Source organism: Budorcas taxicolor, chromosome 12 (genome assembly GCF_023091745.1).
Source record: "Budorcas taxicolor isolate Tak-1 chromosome 12, Takin1.1, whole genome shotgun sequence".
NCBI classification, from domain to species: Eukaryota; Metazoa; Chordata; class Mammalia; order Artiodactyla; family Bovidae; genus Budorcas; species Budorcas taxicolor.
The window spans coordinates 86,571,210-86,585,619 of record NC_068921.1 but is presented as its reverse complement, the minus strand read 5'-3'; the positions used below and the strand labels follow the sequence as shown (position 1 = coordinate 86,585,619).

The 14,410-nt window shown below is 61.4% G+C and overlaps 1 protein-coding gene across 1 annotated transcript in view; it reads right to left on the bottom strand.

The window, feature by feature from the left end:
* Positions 1–277: 277 nt before the first annotated feature.
* The window catches only part of ATP11A (ATPase phospholipid transporting 11A), a 49,938-nt gene continuing 35,805 nt past the window's right edge, over positions 278–14,410 (bottom strand). The window contains exons 24-28 of the mRNA XM_052650056.1: positions 12,342–12,477; positions 6,891–6,956; positions 6,159–6,262; positions 4,034–4,199; positions 278–370 (exon numbers count right to left, since the gene is read on the bottom strand). Coding sequence (XP_052506016.1) covers positions 278–370; positions 4,034–4,199; positions 6,159–6,262; positions 6,891–6,956; positions 12,342–12,477 — 565 coding nt within the window. The remainder of the gene's footprint in view (positions 371–4,033; positions 4,200–6,158; positions 6,263–6,890; positions 6,957–12,341; positions 12,478–14,410) is intronic.

The window sequence follows — 14,410 nt, the reverse complement described above, 5'->3', positions numbered from 1 at the left end:
GTTCTGGACGCCGAAGGACGCTGTGGGCCTGTGCACCGCACAGATGTGTGTGCATGCACGCTCACACGCACGCCTGGGAGCGCACCGCAGGCAGCCCCAGGCGGCCGGCCTCTCCGGTGGGCCACTTACCGGGGACGGACCCCACGTGTGCGCAAGTCTTTGTCACCGTGAACCTAACAGAAACGGCACACCACGGCAAAGCTCTGGAGGAAACCCGCGCGGTCCGCAAGAGCACAGCACACGGGCTGCCCGCGGGCGGCCGTTACCTATCCTCCGGCTACTCGCGCCTCGGCCGGGGCTCGGGGTCCGTCAGCAGCGGCCGGTCAGGGCTCGGCGCGGCGTCGGCCGGGGCTGGGCGGCTCGGGCTCCTCTGCAAGGCGAGGACAGACACTGAGCCCGCGCCGCACGCCCGGCTCCACGGGTCGGCCGAGGGGGACGCGTGCGGGAGGCCCCGCTCTCGGCGCAGCAGCGCCGATGGTCGGGGTGCGGGACCAGGGGCTGATGGCCCTGCCGCTCACCCCGACCTTCCGGAGACTGCGCTGCTCCTGAGGGCGCACAGGCGCGAGCGAGGGGCTCTGCACCGGCCGCTCTCTGCCTGCCTGTCCGTCTGTTCCTGCCTGTCCCTGCGTCCCCATGGGTTCTGCCTGTCCGCCTGCCTTCCTGACCCTCTGTTCCTGTCTGTCCCTGTCCACCCACCTCGCTTCCTGTCTGTCCCTCAGTCCCACTGTGCCTGCCGGGCCCTGTCCCTTGGCCCCGTCTCCAGTCAAACAAAAGAATCCTGGCCTGAAGCTAGAATCCGGAGGTTTGGGCGTGGCAGGGGCGAAGGCCAGCAAGGTCGCGCTTCTCTAGTCTGAACACTGAGGCTTTCCAGTCAAGCGGTGTGAATTTTCCAGTGGCTCGGAAGAAGGGAGCTGCAGGAGCCAGAGAAGCGCGCAGCTGGAGGTGCAGATGCCCCCTGGGCACGCGCGATGTTGGGCACGCAGATGCCCCCCGGCTAGGCGCGAGGGGCCGAGGGCGAGAGGTGAAGCAGACTAGCGCTCAGGCGGCTGCTCTTCGCGGGAGTGGAAACACTCACAGCTGTGCGCGCCCATGGGTGTGGACAGAATCAATGCACACGTGTATACAGATGCCACACATGTGTGCATACACGCACACGTTTACATGCGAGGCCTGGTGGCCTCTGTGGTTTTCACTTTAATAGGACAAATGAAAAGAAAAAGCCGCCCATCCCAAATGCAGCGTGTTCCATGGAAGCACTAGCCAAGGGTCAGTGCCTCCAAAGTTTGGCCGGAACTGGCTGGTTTTGCAGCAACACCGCATGGACACCACGTGTGCTGGGCACTGGCTGCGAGTGCCGGTGAGGGGCTGGCCGGCCTCGCGGTCAGAGCCGCGGCCACGGACACCCAGAGCTCAGAGCCCTTCACCTAGCAGCAGAGCCCGGCTTCTGCAAAGGCTCGGAAGCAAACCAGCTCTCAGTAAACCCCATCAATCGTCAGAGGATTTATTTTTAGTCCAGAGTTGGTGTGATTTAACTGGTTTCACGAGCACCTCCTGTGACTTATTAAAATGTTCCTAATAATTTCATCCTAAATGTCTTCAAGTGTGGAAACAGTGAGATAAAATTCTGTAGTTTATTCTAACAAATTCTGATGCCCCAGATTAGAAAAATATTGATTGCCAGTAATTACTTGAACTTAAATATGAACAATTATTAAAAGAAAAAAAAAGGCCTTTTTTTTTCTTGAGGCATTTTCCTATTAAGCACGCTGCCTGGTAAAGCAGTAACACCAGGCACAGGCCTTCAAAGTGTGCCCAGTGTGGGGACACACAAGCGGAGGATCGGGACACAGAGGACTGAGGACAGGTGTGTCCTTGAAGCCTTGGCTCCAGGAGAGAAGCCTCCCATCCTGAGCGGCACAGAAAATGGTGTCCTTCTGAGAGAGAACCACAGATGCCTGAGGCACAGGTGGAGTCTTTTTCCAAAAACAATCATCCATTTTAAAAGAGATGAGAGGGACTTTGGTGAGACAGCTGACCCCAAACACGCCTGTCCCGGCTTGTCAGAAGTCTAGGGGCCCCGCCAGAGGCCGCCTCTCCCTGGGCGTGGTCCCGCCAGTCCCTCGGGCCCCACACGAGGACAGGGAGGACCTGCCTCTGGGCCCCAGGGCAAGGCCAACGCTGACCCAGGAGCTGCCCCTGCCGCGCGGGGACCAGGACCGGCTTCACAGCTGCCACCCGGCCAGAGGGGCGCTGAGGCTCCCCAGGGAGGCCCCGCAGCCTTGTGGGTGGAGACAGCCGGGCGCCCGCGGCCCCGGAGGGCCTGTGTGCGCGGCTCCCGAGCTTCACCGTCAGCCCTCCATGGTCCTCCGATCAAGTCCCAAACATGCAGAAAGACAGGAAAGCGTCACCTTGTTCCGTTAGAAAGTCAGACTGCTGGAAGTCTGAGAAAGCATAAAGACGGTAGGCTGCTCGACAGAAAGGCACTGGTTCCTAGTCTGCCGGTCCCAGAGGTCAGAGGTCAGAGGTCAGGAGGCCATGCACATCATTTGCAAACAAGATTTGGGCAAAGAGGCCGGAAAATGAACCAGGAAGGGAAGAGACAAGAAAAGGCAGTGAGTCGGGGGTCGCCCCTGGAGCCCCTGCGGCCCGTGGAACCCTCCCGAGCGCTCCTGCCCCGCCCTGGGATGGCCTGAGGTCACGGAGCCGCTCTCATAAAGTCCGGGCCGGCTCTCCGGCTCTAAGCCCTCTGCGCCCCCTGGCTGGGCACCGCGGGCAGCAGCTGAGATCAGCCCCAGGGGTCCGAGAGCTCACCTGCCTTACTGGTCACCTGCACGCCCCGCCCTCCTGTCACTCAGACCTGCAGCCCCCCCTCCTGTCACTCACACCTGCGCCCCGCCCTCCTGTCACTCACCTGCGCCCCGCCCTCCTGTCACTCACACCTGCGCCCCGCCCTCCTGCCACTCACACCTGCGGCCCGCCCTCCTGTCACTCACCTGCAGCCCGCCCTCTTGTCACTCACACCTGCGCCCCGCCCTCCTGTCACTCACACCTGCGGCCCGCCCTCCTGTCACTCACACCTGCGGCCCGCCCTCCTGTCACTCACACCTGCAGACACCTGGTGCTGCAGGTGGGCAGGGCATCCTGCAGGACGGCCTGCTTTGGCCTCTGCCTCTCAGAGCATCCCTCCTCCTCCCCAAGGGTGCAGGACGGGGGAAGGGGTGCGGGGAAGGAGGGTGTGCAGGGTCACAGTGGGGAGGGGTGCGGGGTCACAGAGGTGTGGGGTCACGGGGGGAGGGTGTACAGGATCACAGGGCTGAGGGTATGCGGGGTCACCGGTGAGGAGTTATGGGGGTGAGGGGTCACAGGGCGAGGGGTGTGGAGTCACAAGAGGAGCGGTGTGCACAGGGGGAGGAGTGCAGGGGTGAGGGAGTGAGGGGTGCGGGGTCATAGGGGTGAGTAGGTGTGGGATCACGGGGTGAGGGGTCACAGGGGTCACTGGGGTACAGAGGTGGGGGACGTCTGGCCCCTGAGAGCTCTCTAGAAACTCCAGGTCACATCTCAGTTTGGACTCGTCTGGGCACCCTTAGCGTCTCACCCATCTCCTGAATCCAGAGTTCAGCTTGTTGGTGTCCCCTCGGGAGCACGGAAAACAACCACCCTACCGACTCATGACCAGAATTTCCCAAAATGAACGCTAAAGTTTGAGCCACATTTCCATCCCTAAAAATGAAGCAATTTTACCTTCGAAATAAGGATTAATCAAAAAAACTTGTTTAGGCTCACACAAAATAATTTGCTTTTTGTATTGGCTTAATCTTTTTCTCTTAATCCTTTCCTTACTTCAGGGACTGCCTGTCCAAGTCTAAGCACTGGACATTTAGTTCAGGTGTAAAATCACGTGTCACCGTGGAATCCGTCAGTAACACTGGACGGACCACCTTTCTTGCTGCATCCCTGGGGCCCCCCACGGTGCCCCCCAGGCTGCAGGCCCCCCCCACGGTGCCCCCAGCTGCGCCCCCTGCCCCAAGGGTACCTGCACTCTCTCGATGGCGCTGGGCCACAGCTGCCTGCACAGCACCTTCTTGAGCACGTCGGGCAGCAGGCTGACAGTGACCAGCAGGACGATGGCCAGCCAGGCGGGGCCGCTGGACAGCATCTGTATGAACACGTAGTACATCCTCTGATAACTGAGGAAGGGCCTGCAGTGTCCAGGGAAAGAAAACCACAGCACGGTGGCCGATGAGGAGCCGGCGGAGACCCCCACGCCCCGCACGCAGGGCCGTCTGCCCTGGCGGGGTCCACGTCCATCTCTGACGGTCACCGTCCACCCTCTGCGCTCGCCGCCGGGTCACCAGGGGGGCCTCTCCCCATAGCGCTGCGTGACTTGGCCCTGAAGGCCGGGTCCGAGCATGAGACGAGGAGGGGAGGTCTACGAGGTCATTCCAAGCGGGGAGCAAGCCCCAGAAGCTCTGCTTCAGAACAGCAGGGAAGACATTTACACATGAGACAGGGGGCTTCGCTCAATACCTATCAGTACAGAGAAGACCGTGTTCCCATCAGCAGAACGGCTAAACACAAGCTTATGCCAAGATAATTTTTAAATTTTCTATAAAAATACAGAGAATGAAATGACTTCCCTGCCAGGCGGGCTAGGAATGCCTTTGGAGGTGGGCAGTGAAGTCAAATAGTCCTGTCTGACCCTGTGTGACCCCACGGCCTGTAACACGCCAGGCTCCTCTGTCCATGGGGTTCTCCAGGCAAGGATACTGGAGCGGGTTGCCATGCCCTTCTCCAGGGGATGTTCCCTACCCAGGAATCAAACCTGGGTCTCCCACATTGCAGGCAGATTCTTTACCATCTGAGCCACCGGGGATACCTTAGAAACAGGCAGTGACCGCACTAAACGTGAGTCTCACAGCTTCATGCTCCAAAGCGTCCAGGCCCAGGAGCTGGCTGGGGGGTTTCTGGGGAGTCTTTCTCATACACAGCCGCTTGGAAAGCTCACTAGAGCTGCGGGATCTCTGGCCAGGAGTCAGGTGGCTGGAAATCCACCAAGAGCAGGTCTGGTTTGGCCCACATGTAATGCGCGGACTGGCCACTGGGGGTCAGCAGTGAAGCGGGCCACCGGGTGGACGTCCACACGGCAGCCTCCACGCGGGGACCGGATGGACTAGGGGCCTCTCCCTGGGGCTGGGGGCCGCCTGCCCTTCCCCTCGAGCCCTGGGCAGCAGTGGGGAGGCCAGGTGGATGGGACACTGCTTCCAGCCTCACATCTGGGCGGACCTGGGCCTGGCTCACCGCCCCCAGCCGCAATCCTGCTCAGGGTGTGCTGCGCCCGAGGAGGGGGGCATCACAGGAGCCCTGCACGTGTGTGAGAGGCAGGAATACGCGCCCAGGCGCCAGGTGGACATGCCCGCCTGGGACGTGACCTGGGGGAAGGGCCGAGGAGCACGGTGGGCCCCGGGGTTCTGAGGGGTGAATAGGAGCCCACCAGGCCGGCCACTTAGACGGGACACCCTGGGCAGAAGGGACAGTGCGTGCAGAGGTGCGCTCATGACAAACGCAGCTGCCGCCTGCCCGTCAGGACCGACCGCTGGGTCAGTCTCTGTCCACCCCCAGGTGGACGTTCAGCTGGCAGCACGCTGACCTTCCGAAAAGTGCAACTGGTCTCTGCGGCTCCTCTGTTTAAAACCTTCCACGGCATCCTAACTGTCTCCGGGGGAGCCTTCCTTCCGGGCCTGCCTTGGGGCACCTGCCTGCGGGGCTCCCTTCCTTAGGAATGACGCTGCCTCAGCCCAGTGCCCCGAGCACTCACAGGATGAGGTTAGCGCTTTTCTCCCAAGTTTCTGTTTAAATAACAGCTTTTCTGGGGAAGCTGTCCTCGACCTTGGATCGGTCCCTTCCGGAGGATTTGGCCTGTTCATCCCCCGTCATGCTCGTGAGGCAGCGTGTCTCCCCTGGGGGAGGGAGCGGAGACCACCCCGCCTCATCCCTGTGGGCCCCAGGCCCTGGCGTGAAGCCTCTCCTGCACACGGCAGGCACGCAACCCAGACCCGCACGCGGGAACAAGGTGGTGTGGATCTGAGCTTTCGGGCCTCGGTGAAAGACGCCGCGGGACTGGTGATGTGGCGGTGCCTGAGAAATCATCAAATCCGTACCAGACGACTCCTCCCCAGAGGAGGGAAAAGACGACGTAGAACAGCAGCGACCCCCAGATGACAAAGTGGTTTATCCAGGTCCAGTAGTGGGTGTCCAGCGCCAGCTGAAGAGAGACCAGGTGGTCAGTAGTGGGGCCACCGGGCCTGTCGGCGTGAGCCCGGGGAAGGAAGCCGGGGCGGGGACAGGAAGCAGAAACAAACCCCTAACTCCAGCCAGAGCATTGGCAGGGGCCTGTGTGGGAGAAACAGCCCAGATTCCAGAGAAGGGCTCCCCAGGCCCACCCTGCCCGCAAGTGCCTGGACCCCGGGGTGGGGCGGCCCCTGCAGGAGGTGCTACTGCCCAGGACACGGCTCTGGGGCTTCCTTCCTCACTCTCCAACCCAGGCTGGCAGGATTTGGGACCTTCATGATGATACTCCACAAAGAGTCTGACTTGACTTTAAAAACGAGCTCAGTTTTCCACAATACCTTTGTTTCAGTTAAAGTGTCCTTTGACTATACTAGGGGTGGGGCTGCTTGCCACGTAAGAGCAGTCTAACTCCAGTCCTCTCACACAGAAAAGGCTGTGGAATTTCCCTCCTCCCCTGCTGTGTAATTCTGAGCTCGCCCCTCGGGGCCGAGGCCACGCCAGTGGTGGGGAGAGGACCCCGGCAGGCCAGGGGCAGTGGCAGGGGCAGGGGCACCGGGTGGCCGACCATGCCTGGAGGAAGCATGTGCACTCAGGGAAGGTACCTTCAGGGTGACTGTGAACACCATCACCGTGAACACCAGGGTCCCGAACGTCCAGTTTCCGAACACCTGCGGAGAGAAAGTCCAGTCACCTCTTATTAATACAGACTGCCTCTTCCACACTCAACACAAGCATCCGAGCATCCCACCCACCCATCGCCTGCTTGTCCAACCCCAGAGACGCAGGGACCTCCTGGTGTCACCGCGATGGGGGGTAGGCCGCACCCAGGCCTCCGGCCCCCGGCTCCAGCAGCATCTGTGGGCACCCAGTTCTTCCTAGGCCGCCCGAGTCTCCCCCTTGGCGCCCCATGAGCCAGATGGGACGCCCTGAGAGCTGGAGTCTCCGTGTGCACAGCACCCACCCTGCTCCTCCAGCCGCGCTTTAAGCAGGCGAGACCTTCAGCCCATTGCCCCACTCGACTTGCTCTGCGTGGCCAAAGTGAGCCTTAGTGGGATGCGTCTGTCCTCTTTCCAACTCAAAACCCTGAGGGCTCAGCCGACAAACCACGGTGGCATTTTCCTGGGGCAGCATCACCGGTCGGGGGGTGGCCCATGGGGCCACAAAAAGGGAGGGGGGAGACAGGACGGAGCTGCACAGAGGCCGGGGCAGGTCCGAGGCCAGAGCCCAGGGCACACGGCGCGGCCCCGGAGAGACGCAGCCCCAGCCAGCGGGAAGGAGACAGCACGCTTTTCACGCAGAGACGCAGACGCAAGCAGAAGGAAGCGCCGGGCACGTGAGAGTCTCTATCCCAGGGACAAACCAGCCTCTTGGACACATTGCCTCTGGAGAGCTGGCGGGCCCAGGTCCCGTTTGTCAGGTCTGTGAGCTGTGCCTCTCAGAAGAGCTCCTGCTCTCCTTTCAGAAGGCACACAGCTGCACGCCACAAAGCGTGAGAAGCTGGGACCAGGGTCCGTTGTCGACCAAGGAGACATCCCTACAGGCGCTCACTCCAGGTGAGCATGTGGGTGTGCGGTTAGTGAAGCAGAATCCACTTACAGAATATTCTAGCAGAAAAACCGAAGCATTAGGACTTTTGTAGGAAACGGACCTGAGGACCCTCACCGCTTGATTCATCATCATGACCAAAACTGGGCTCAGTGGCTCTCGCCAGAGGGGCGTCTATCCCGAGCTGGGGACGCCTGCCATGCCTGGGGACCTGGTGGACAGGGTGGGCACTGGCTTCCAGCAGGCAGGGGCCGGGGGTCTGCACGGCCCCCACGGTGACGTGCCCAGGCTGGGAACCCCCCAAAGATGCGCTCTGCCTTCAGGGCTTACCGCTGGGGTCAGGAAGTGAGGTCGGGTGGGCGGGCCGTGCTGGGCGCGCCCAGCAGGTGCAGGAGGCGCCCGGGTCCTCTCCCCAGAAGCTGCCGTTTTCAGCCGAAAGCAGAGAGTGACGGTGCAGGAGGTGGCAGCTCTGAACCCCCCGGGACCCTCAGCTGGGCAGCAGGAGCCCTGGGTCTGGCCCTCTGCCTCCTTACACCCCAGGCCCAGTGTCTGTCACCCCTGCCGGGTGGGAACCCTGAGATCCCCTAAAACATCAGAGAACGGGCGCATGGGCCTAGGGACGTGGGGGCGGCCGTCCCAGCTCACGGGGACGTGGCCACATAACGCTCCAGGGGCTCGTCCAAGCTCCCTCACCTATGGGAGAGCTCGGGCCGAGACGCTCAAACCATCTGCCCTCATCTCTACGCTCTTTAGCAGGGGCCCCACTGAGGTCCAGCCCCCTCTCTCAAAGGGTCGTCCAGAGGAGGGGACTTTTCCCAAGTGAGGTCAGTTCCCCAGTCCCCAGTGAAGCCCTACGTCTGGTCTGATTTCCTAAGTAACACTGTGTCCCCTGGGGAGGCCACACGGTGACACTGCCATCCACGGGCGTCCCCTCATCCCTGTGGGGGCGCCAGGACCGTCGGGGCCGCGCGGGGAGACGAGGCGGTGCCGCCCTGGCCCCGCCCGCCGGCCCACACCTGGCTCCCAGTGTCATCCCTCCTCTTCACGCTTTTCCCTCGAGACTGAGGACTCGACAGGCAATTTTCCTGCTTGTAGACGTTCTAAGGCCCAGACTGAGTCAGCTTTTATGTGTAAGGCGATTCCACGACAACACATCCTGTGTTTCCTGAAGGTCGCAGTGGCAGGACCCTCTCTCACGCTCGCAGGACGTCTCTCACGCTCGCAGGACGTCCCTCACGCTCGCAGGACGTCCGTCACGCTCGCAGGACCCTCTCTCACGCTCGCAGGACGTCCGTCACGCTCGCAGGACGTCCGTCACGCTCGCAGGACGTCCGTCACGCTCGCAGGACGTCCGTCACGCTCGCAGGACCCTCTCTCACGCTCGCAGGACGTCCCTCACGCTCGCAGGACGTCCGTCACGCTCGCAGGACCCTCTCTCACGCTCGCAGGACGTCCCTCATGCTCGCAGGACGTCCGTCACGCTCGCAGGACCCTCTCTCACGCTCGCAGGACCGTCTCTCACGCTCGCAGGACGTCCGTCACGCTCGCAGGACGTCCGTCACGCTCGCAGGACCCTCTCTCACGCTCGCAGGACGTCCCTCACGCTCGCAGGACGTCCGTCACGCTCGCAGGACCCTCTCTCACGCTCGCAGGACGTCCCTCACGCTCGCAGGACGTCCGTCACGCTCGCAGGACCCTCTCTCACGCTCGCAGGATGTCCCTCACGCTCGCAGGACGTCTGTCACGCTCGCAGGACGTCTGTCACGCTCGCTCTGCGTGCCACCTCGGACCCTCGTGGAGCCCCGGGTGGCCCTGTGCTCAGCCACCAGACAGGGCTCCTGGGCCGGCTCTCGGAACTTCCTGGCTTCTATTACTACGCACCCTGAACTTTCAAGCAGCCACCCGGGAACGTCCTGCTGCTCAACTACAGTAAAATCACTGCCTTCTATTCTCATCTGCGAAACAGCGTGGCTCTTGTCTGTGAGGAAAATACTCCAAACTTGAATTTCTTTTGCAAAGGTCGTCAGAGATTCTATCATCCTTTCGATAGATCCATGAACATTCCTGAGTGGAAAGAGGTCTCAGCGGTCACCTCCTGACCATCCCACCAGCCAGACGCGGCCTCCTTGGAAGGGCAGCTGCCGTCACCGAGCACCAGCCGCGCGAGGTTGCGGCGGACTCACAGCTCTGTTTGCAGCTTAGTTTGAATGACACAGAACCAGCTGACAACATGTTCTCAGTTCTGTGAGTGATCCAACCCTCCCACCCGCTGGACACACAGGAATCATCTAAGAATCAGCAGTCTGGAACAAGAAGCCACCTCTGGGTCCAGACTCCGACCACGGATGCCCTGCGCACTCAGCCGGGCCTCCGCATTCCTGGGGACAAAGGTCCGCCCTGGGCCCCGCGGGCCTCGCGCCACTTAGCACTGGTCTCGCTCTCACACCTCTGAGTCTTTAGGTTGCTCACGGTCCCCTGAGCACCAGCGACCCAAGGCCCAGCAGTGGACAAAGGCCCACGTCCTGCTCCTCCTTTGCAGGACTGTCCTGCCGGTTGCTTGCTCACGCCACTGGGCGTCTCAGGGTCTCCCGTGACAGGCGGTGCGTGACTCACGCAGGTTCTATCCCCCGGGGCCTCAGTGTCATCGTTCCAGGTTCTAACCAACACTTCTGTCCAAGATCAGCCGAGCAAAGGCACTCAGCTGCAGGGTGGAGGGAAAGGTGCTTGAAAATCTCAGGAGAGATCCTCTGGACGCTGGGATTCAGGTCCTGGAGTGGCTCAGCGCACCCTCGTGAGCGAGCGGCAGAGAGGCAGGGGCTAGCAGGAGGCCTGGCTCCCAGGAAGGACCTCAAAGCCAGCCGGGCCGGCACCTCTGACCACAGAGCAGCCGGATGACACGCGGCCCCCGCCCAGGTCTGCGCCCGAGGCTGCCCGGCGACCCTCGTCCACGTCCAGGGAGTGTGCCCTGCCCACACACACACCCGCCGTCTGTGGGCCTGCGGGACAGGGCTGACCGCGCCACCTCCTGACGTGAGAGCTGCGCTCTCGGCGGTCTCATGGACTAAACTCGCGCCCCGGCTTGCTCTACCCCTCCGCCATCTCCCCGCGTCCGCCTGAGCGTCCGTCTGCTCGACTGTAACTCCAGGAAACTGTCCAGCGGGAGGGGCGACTGCAGGGGGCGAGGGTGACGCCCGGAACCGGGACCTCGGTTCTCGGGACACGGAGCCCGAGCTCTGCGAGATGCACACGGGTGCGAGCTCAGCGCTGGCCCCAGGGAGAGCTCTGTGAAGACGCAAAGAACCGGAGACAGCGCGAGCCAGCCCCACCGTCGCTGGCGGCACCCGAGGACCACTCAGCTAAAACCAGGAGGACAAAGGCTCTAACAACGGAAGATTTCAGAAAAGTGCCGAAAGGCTCTGGAAACCCTCAGTTTAGTAAATGCTGGTCTAAGTCACAATGAGAGACAACAGCCCTTTTCAGCCACAAGAAAACAGGAACAGAGAAATCAATGGGCAAACAAGTTGCCCAGGACACACAGCAAGACTCAGAACTTCAGGCCAAACACACAAAGGGAGAGATAGACAGAGAGAGGCGCCCCGTCCAGCAGGACGAGCAGGGGATCCCTGCTCAAAGCCCCCTTCTGTTTCCTTGTTCCCGGGACACTGGACTGGAAGCAGGATGCCCGGGGCCACGGCCTCCCGACTCCAGGCAGCGAGGGGTCGGCCACATTCAGAGCATCCCCCCCACCCCCATCCCGCCCCGGCCGCACCCGCCTGTGTGTCTTCCTACTCATTTAGGGCAAGAGAAGACCACACAGATCCAGAAAACATCGCTGACACGGCGGGCGATCCCGGCTCGGAAATACAGGGAGAAGTGACCCAGGCAGACGCACACGGTCTCTGGGCCGGCCTTGCTCCTACAGACACGGGGGGACTAGCTAAAGGCGTCTCTACTGACAAAGCACACAGAGGGGGTCACGCTGGAAAATATTTTCGAGAAATATTTTATTCGCACTCCAGAAACAGAGAGGACACACCCACAGATGTCTTACCACGTGTGTGTTGCTGGTCATTATCTGAGAGTGGGAAGGGAGCCGTGGCAGAAAAAAAAAGCGAGATACAAATAAAACAACCCCCAGAGATTATGCAAAAACCCAGAGAGCTGTGTCTATCAGAAACAACACCGTAAACTGCCCATCGCTAAGGAAACAGAACTTAAGCTAAGGACGTGAACAAACGCTAAACAGGGTTAAATACCAAATTATTTCCCAAATTAAATAAGCCACGTCTTGATGACTGAGTTGGACCCCTAGATAAATAACTGACCGTGAAACAAGCTATAAAGGCTGGACCCCGCCCACCCCGAGAGGGTGTCCCTACAGTCGGCAGGCCCCCGCCATCGGGTCTGCCCCATCTGCGGCGGACACCCAGAGGCTGACCCCGCAGGCCGTGCCGAGCTTCGCCCCCAGAACCTGCAGCCCCGCCACCGCGGCCCAGCCCCGCACGAACCTGCCCGTTGCTGGTCACCGTCGTGTTTTCAAACATGAAGTAAGCTCCGAAGAAAAACACCAGCGCGTCGAACAAGCCCAAGAGCGTCCAGTAGATAAACGCGCGCCAGCGGAGGAGCGCGTTCTTGGCGATGTCCCTGGGGAAGGAAAGGGTGGGGACCATGAGGCGCCCACCCGGTGCCTCGCCGCGTCCCGGGCCCCCTGACCCACTGAGGGCCTCGGGAAGGCAGAACCAGGGGCCGGGGGGCGCCAGGAGGATGCGGCCCGACCAACACCCCCTCAGCCGAGCTCCAGCGTGGGGCCTGTGAGCCCCTGGGCCTCCCGGTCCCCGCCCGTCTGTCCTGCTCTCGGCAGACCCCGACTCCACCCACCCACTGACCGGCATACGCTGTGAGCCCGCGGAGCCGAGGGGTGCAGGCGGGCCTGAGGTCTGCACACCCCCAGGCCACACGTCACACTCTGCGACTGCTGGACACACCGCCTACCACTGCTCTCAGAACCACACCTGGCCCCGGGAGAGCCTGGGGCAGCTCACAGCATGCAGCTGTCCTGGCTAAAACCACCGTGGTTGGAGTGACTGTGCGGGGTGATGGGAACGTCCCGGCTGAGACGGGAGCAGCCAGCATGAGCACGGAGCAACCACGCGGGGTGACGGGAACGTCCCAGCTGACATGGGGGAGCAGCCAGCATGAGCCTGGAGCAACCGTGCACGGTGACGGCAACGTCCCAGCTGACATGGGGGAGCAGCCAGCATGAGCCTGGAGCAACCGTGCACGGTGACGGCAACATCCCAGCTGACATGGGGGAGCAGCCAGCATGAGCCTGGAGCAACCGTGCATGGTGACGGCAACATCCCAGCTGACATGGGGGAGCAGCCAGCATGAGCCTGGCGTGACCGTGTGGGGTGACGGCAATGTCCCAGCTGACATGGGGGAGCGGTCAGCAGACACTCGCTTGAGCGCCCTGGCAGCAGAGGCTTTTCAGATGTAGCGCTGCGCTACCCAGGGACCTTCCTGGACAATTCCTATTTGAATGTTTTATTCCTCAAAGTGGACTGGAGGCTGCCACGGGCAGAAAGAGGGCGGGGCCCACACGCCTGCTTCCGGAAGTAAGGACACAGGGCGCGAGGCACCCTGGCACCCACTGGTGACGAAGCGCGACGGGCCTCCCCACACCTGTCAGCTCAGCTCAGGAGGAGGCGTGCAGGACCCCCCCCAGCAGTGCGTCTGAAATGGGCTGAGTTCGCCTGTTCCCTACACTTCCTCCCGTATCGCTAGATGTACAGGATCCAGGCTTGCTCTTCTCTCACCTGCAGGGGTGACCGGGACAGCAACACTCCCAGATCTCATTTATGGCTGACCTCTCTGGCGAAGGCCATGGGGCTGGCAAGGTGTCCTGACTGTGTGGGTGGAGGACCACACACGTGACAAGCTTGCACAGAATTAAGTGCACACTCACGTGGGCACACAGGTGCACAGAAACAGGACCAGTGACACCGGGGCAATGCCAGTGTGAGGGGTGGGGTGGGGTGTCGGGACCCAAGCTGCGACCCTGTCCTGTGCTTCCGCAGGTGGCCAGTCAGATGTCCCCACGGGGGACTCCAGATTAAACCTCCAGGGAGTCTCTCTACTCTTTCTTACAACCACGTGCTGAGTCGCTCAGTCGGGTCCAACTCTGTGCGACCCTCTGGACTGCAGCCCATCAGGCTCCTCTGTCCGTGGGACTCTCCAGGCCAGAATACTGAGTGGGTTGCCATGTCCTCCTCCAGGGGAATCTTCCCGACTCAGGGATGGAACCCTGGTCTCCTGCAGGCAGGTTCCTTACCAACTGAGCCACCTGGAAAGCCCCTTACAGCCACACGTGCATCTGAAGCGTTCTGGAAATAACATGTCTAATGTAAAAAGCCACAATAAGAGCAGCACATTGACACAGCCAGAGACTCTGGGGCGCAGCTCTAAAACAGAAGAATCTTTTCCTTGTTATAAGAAATACTTCTCAGCAGAAAAGAGCGCCCTGAGATCAGCCCTGTTAACTTTCTTGCTCCCTGAATGGAACCTACTTGACTCTGCC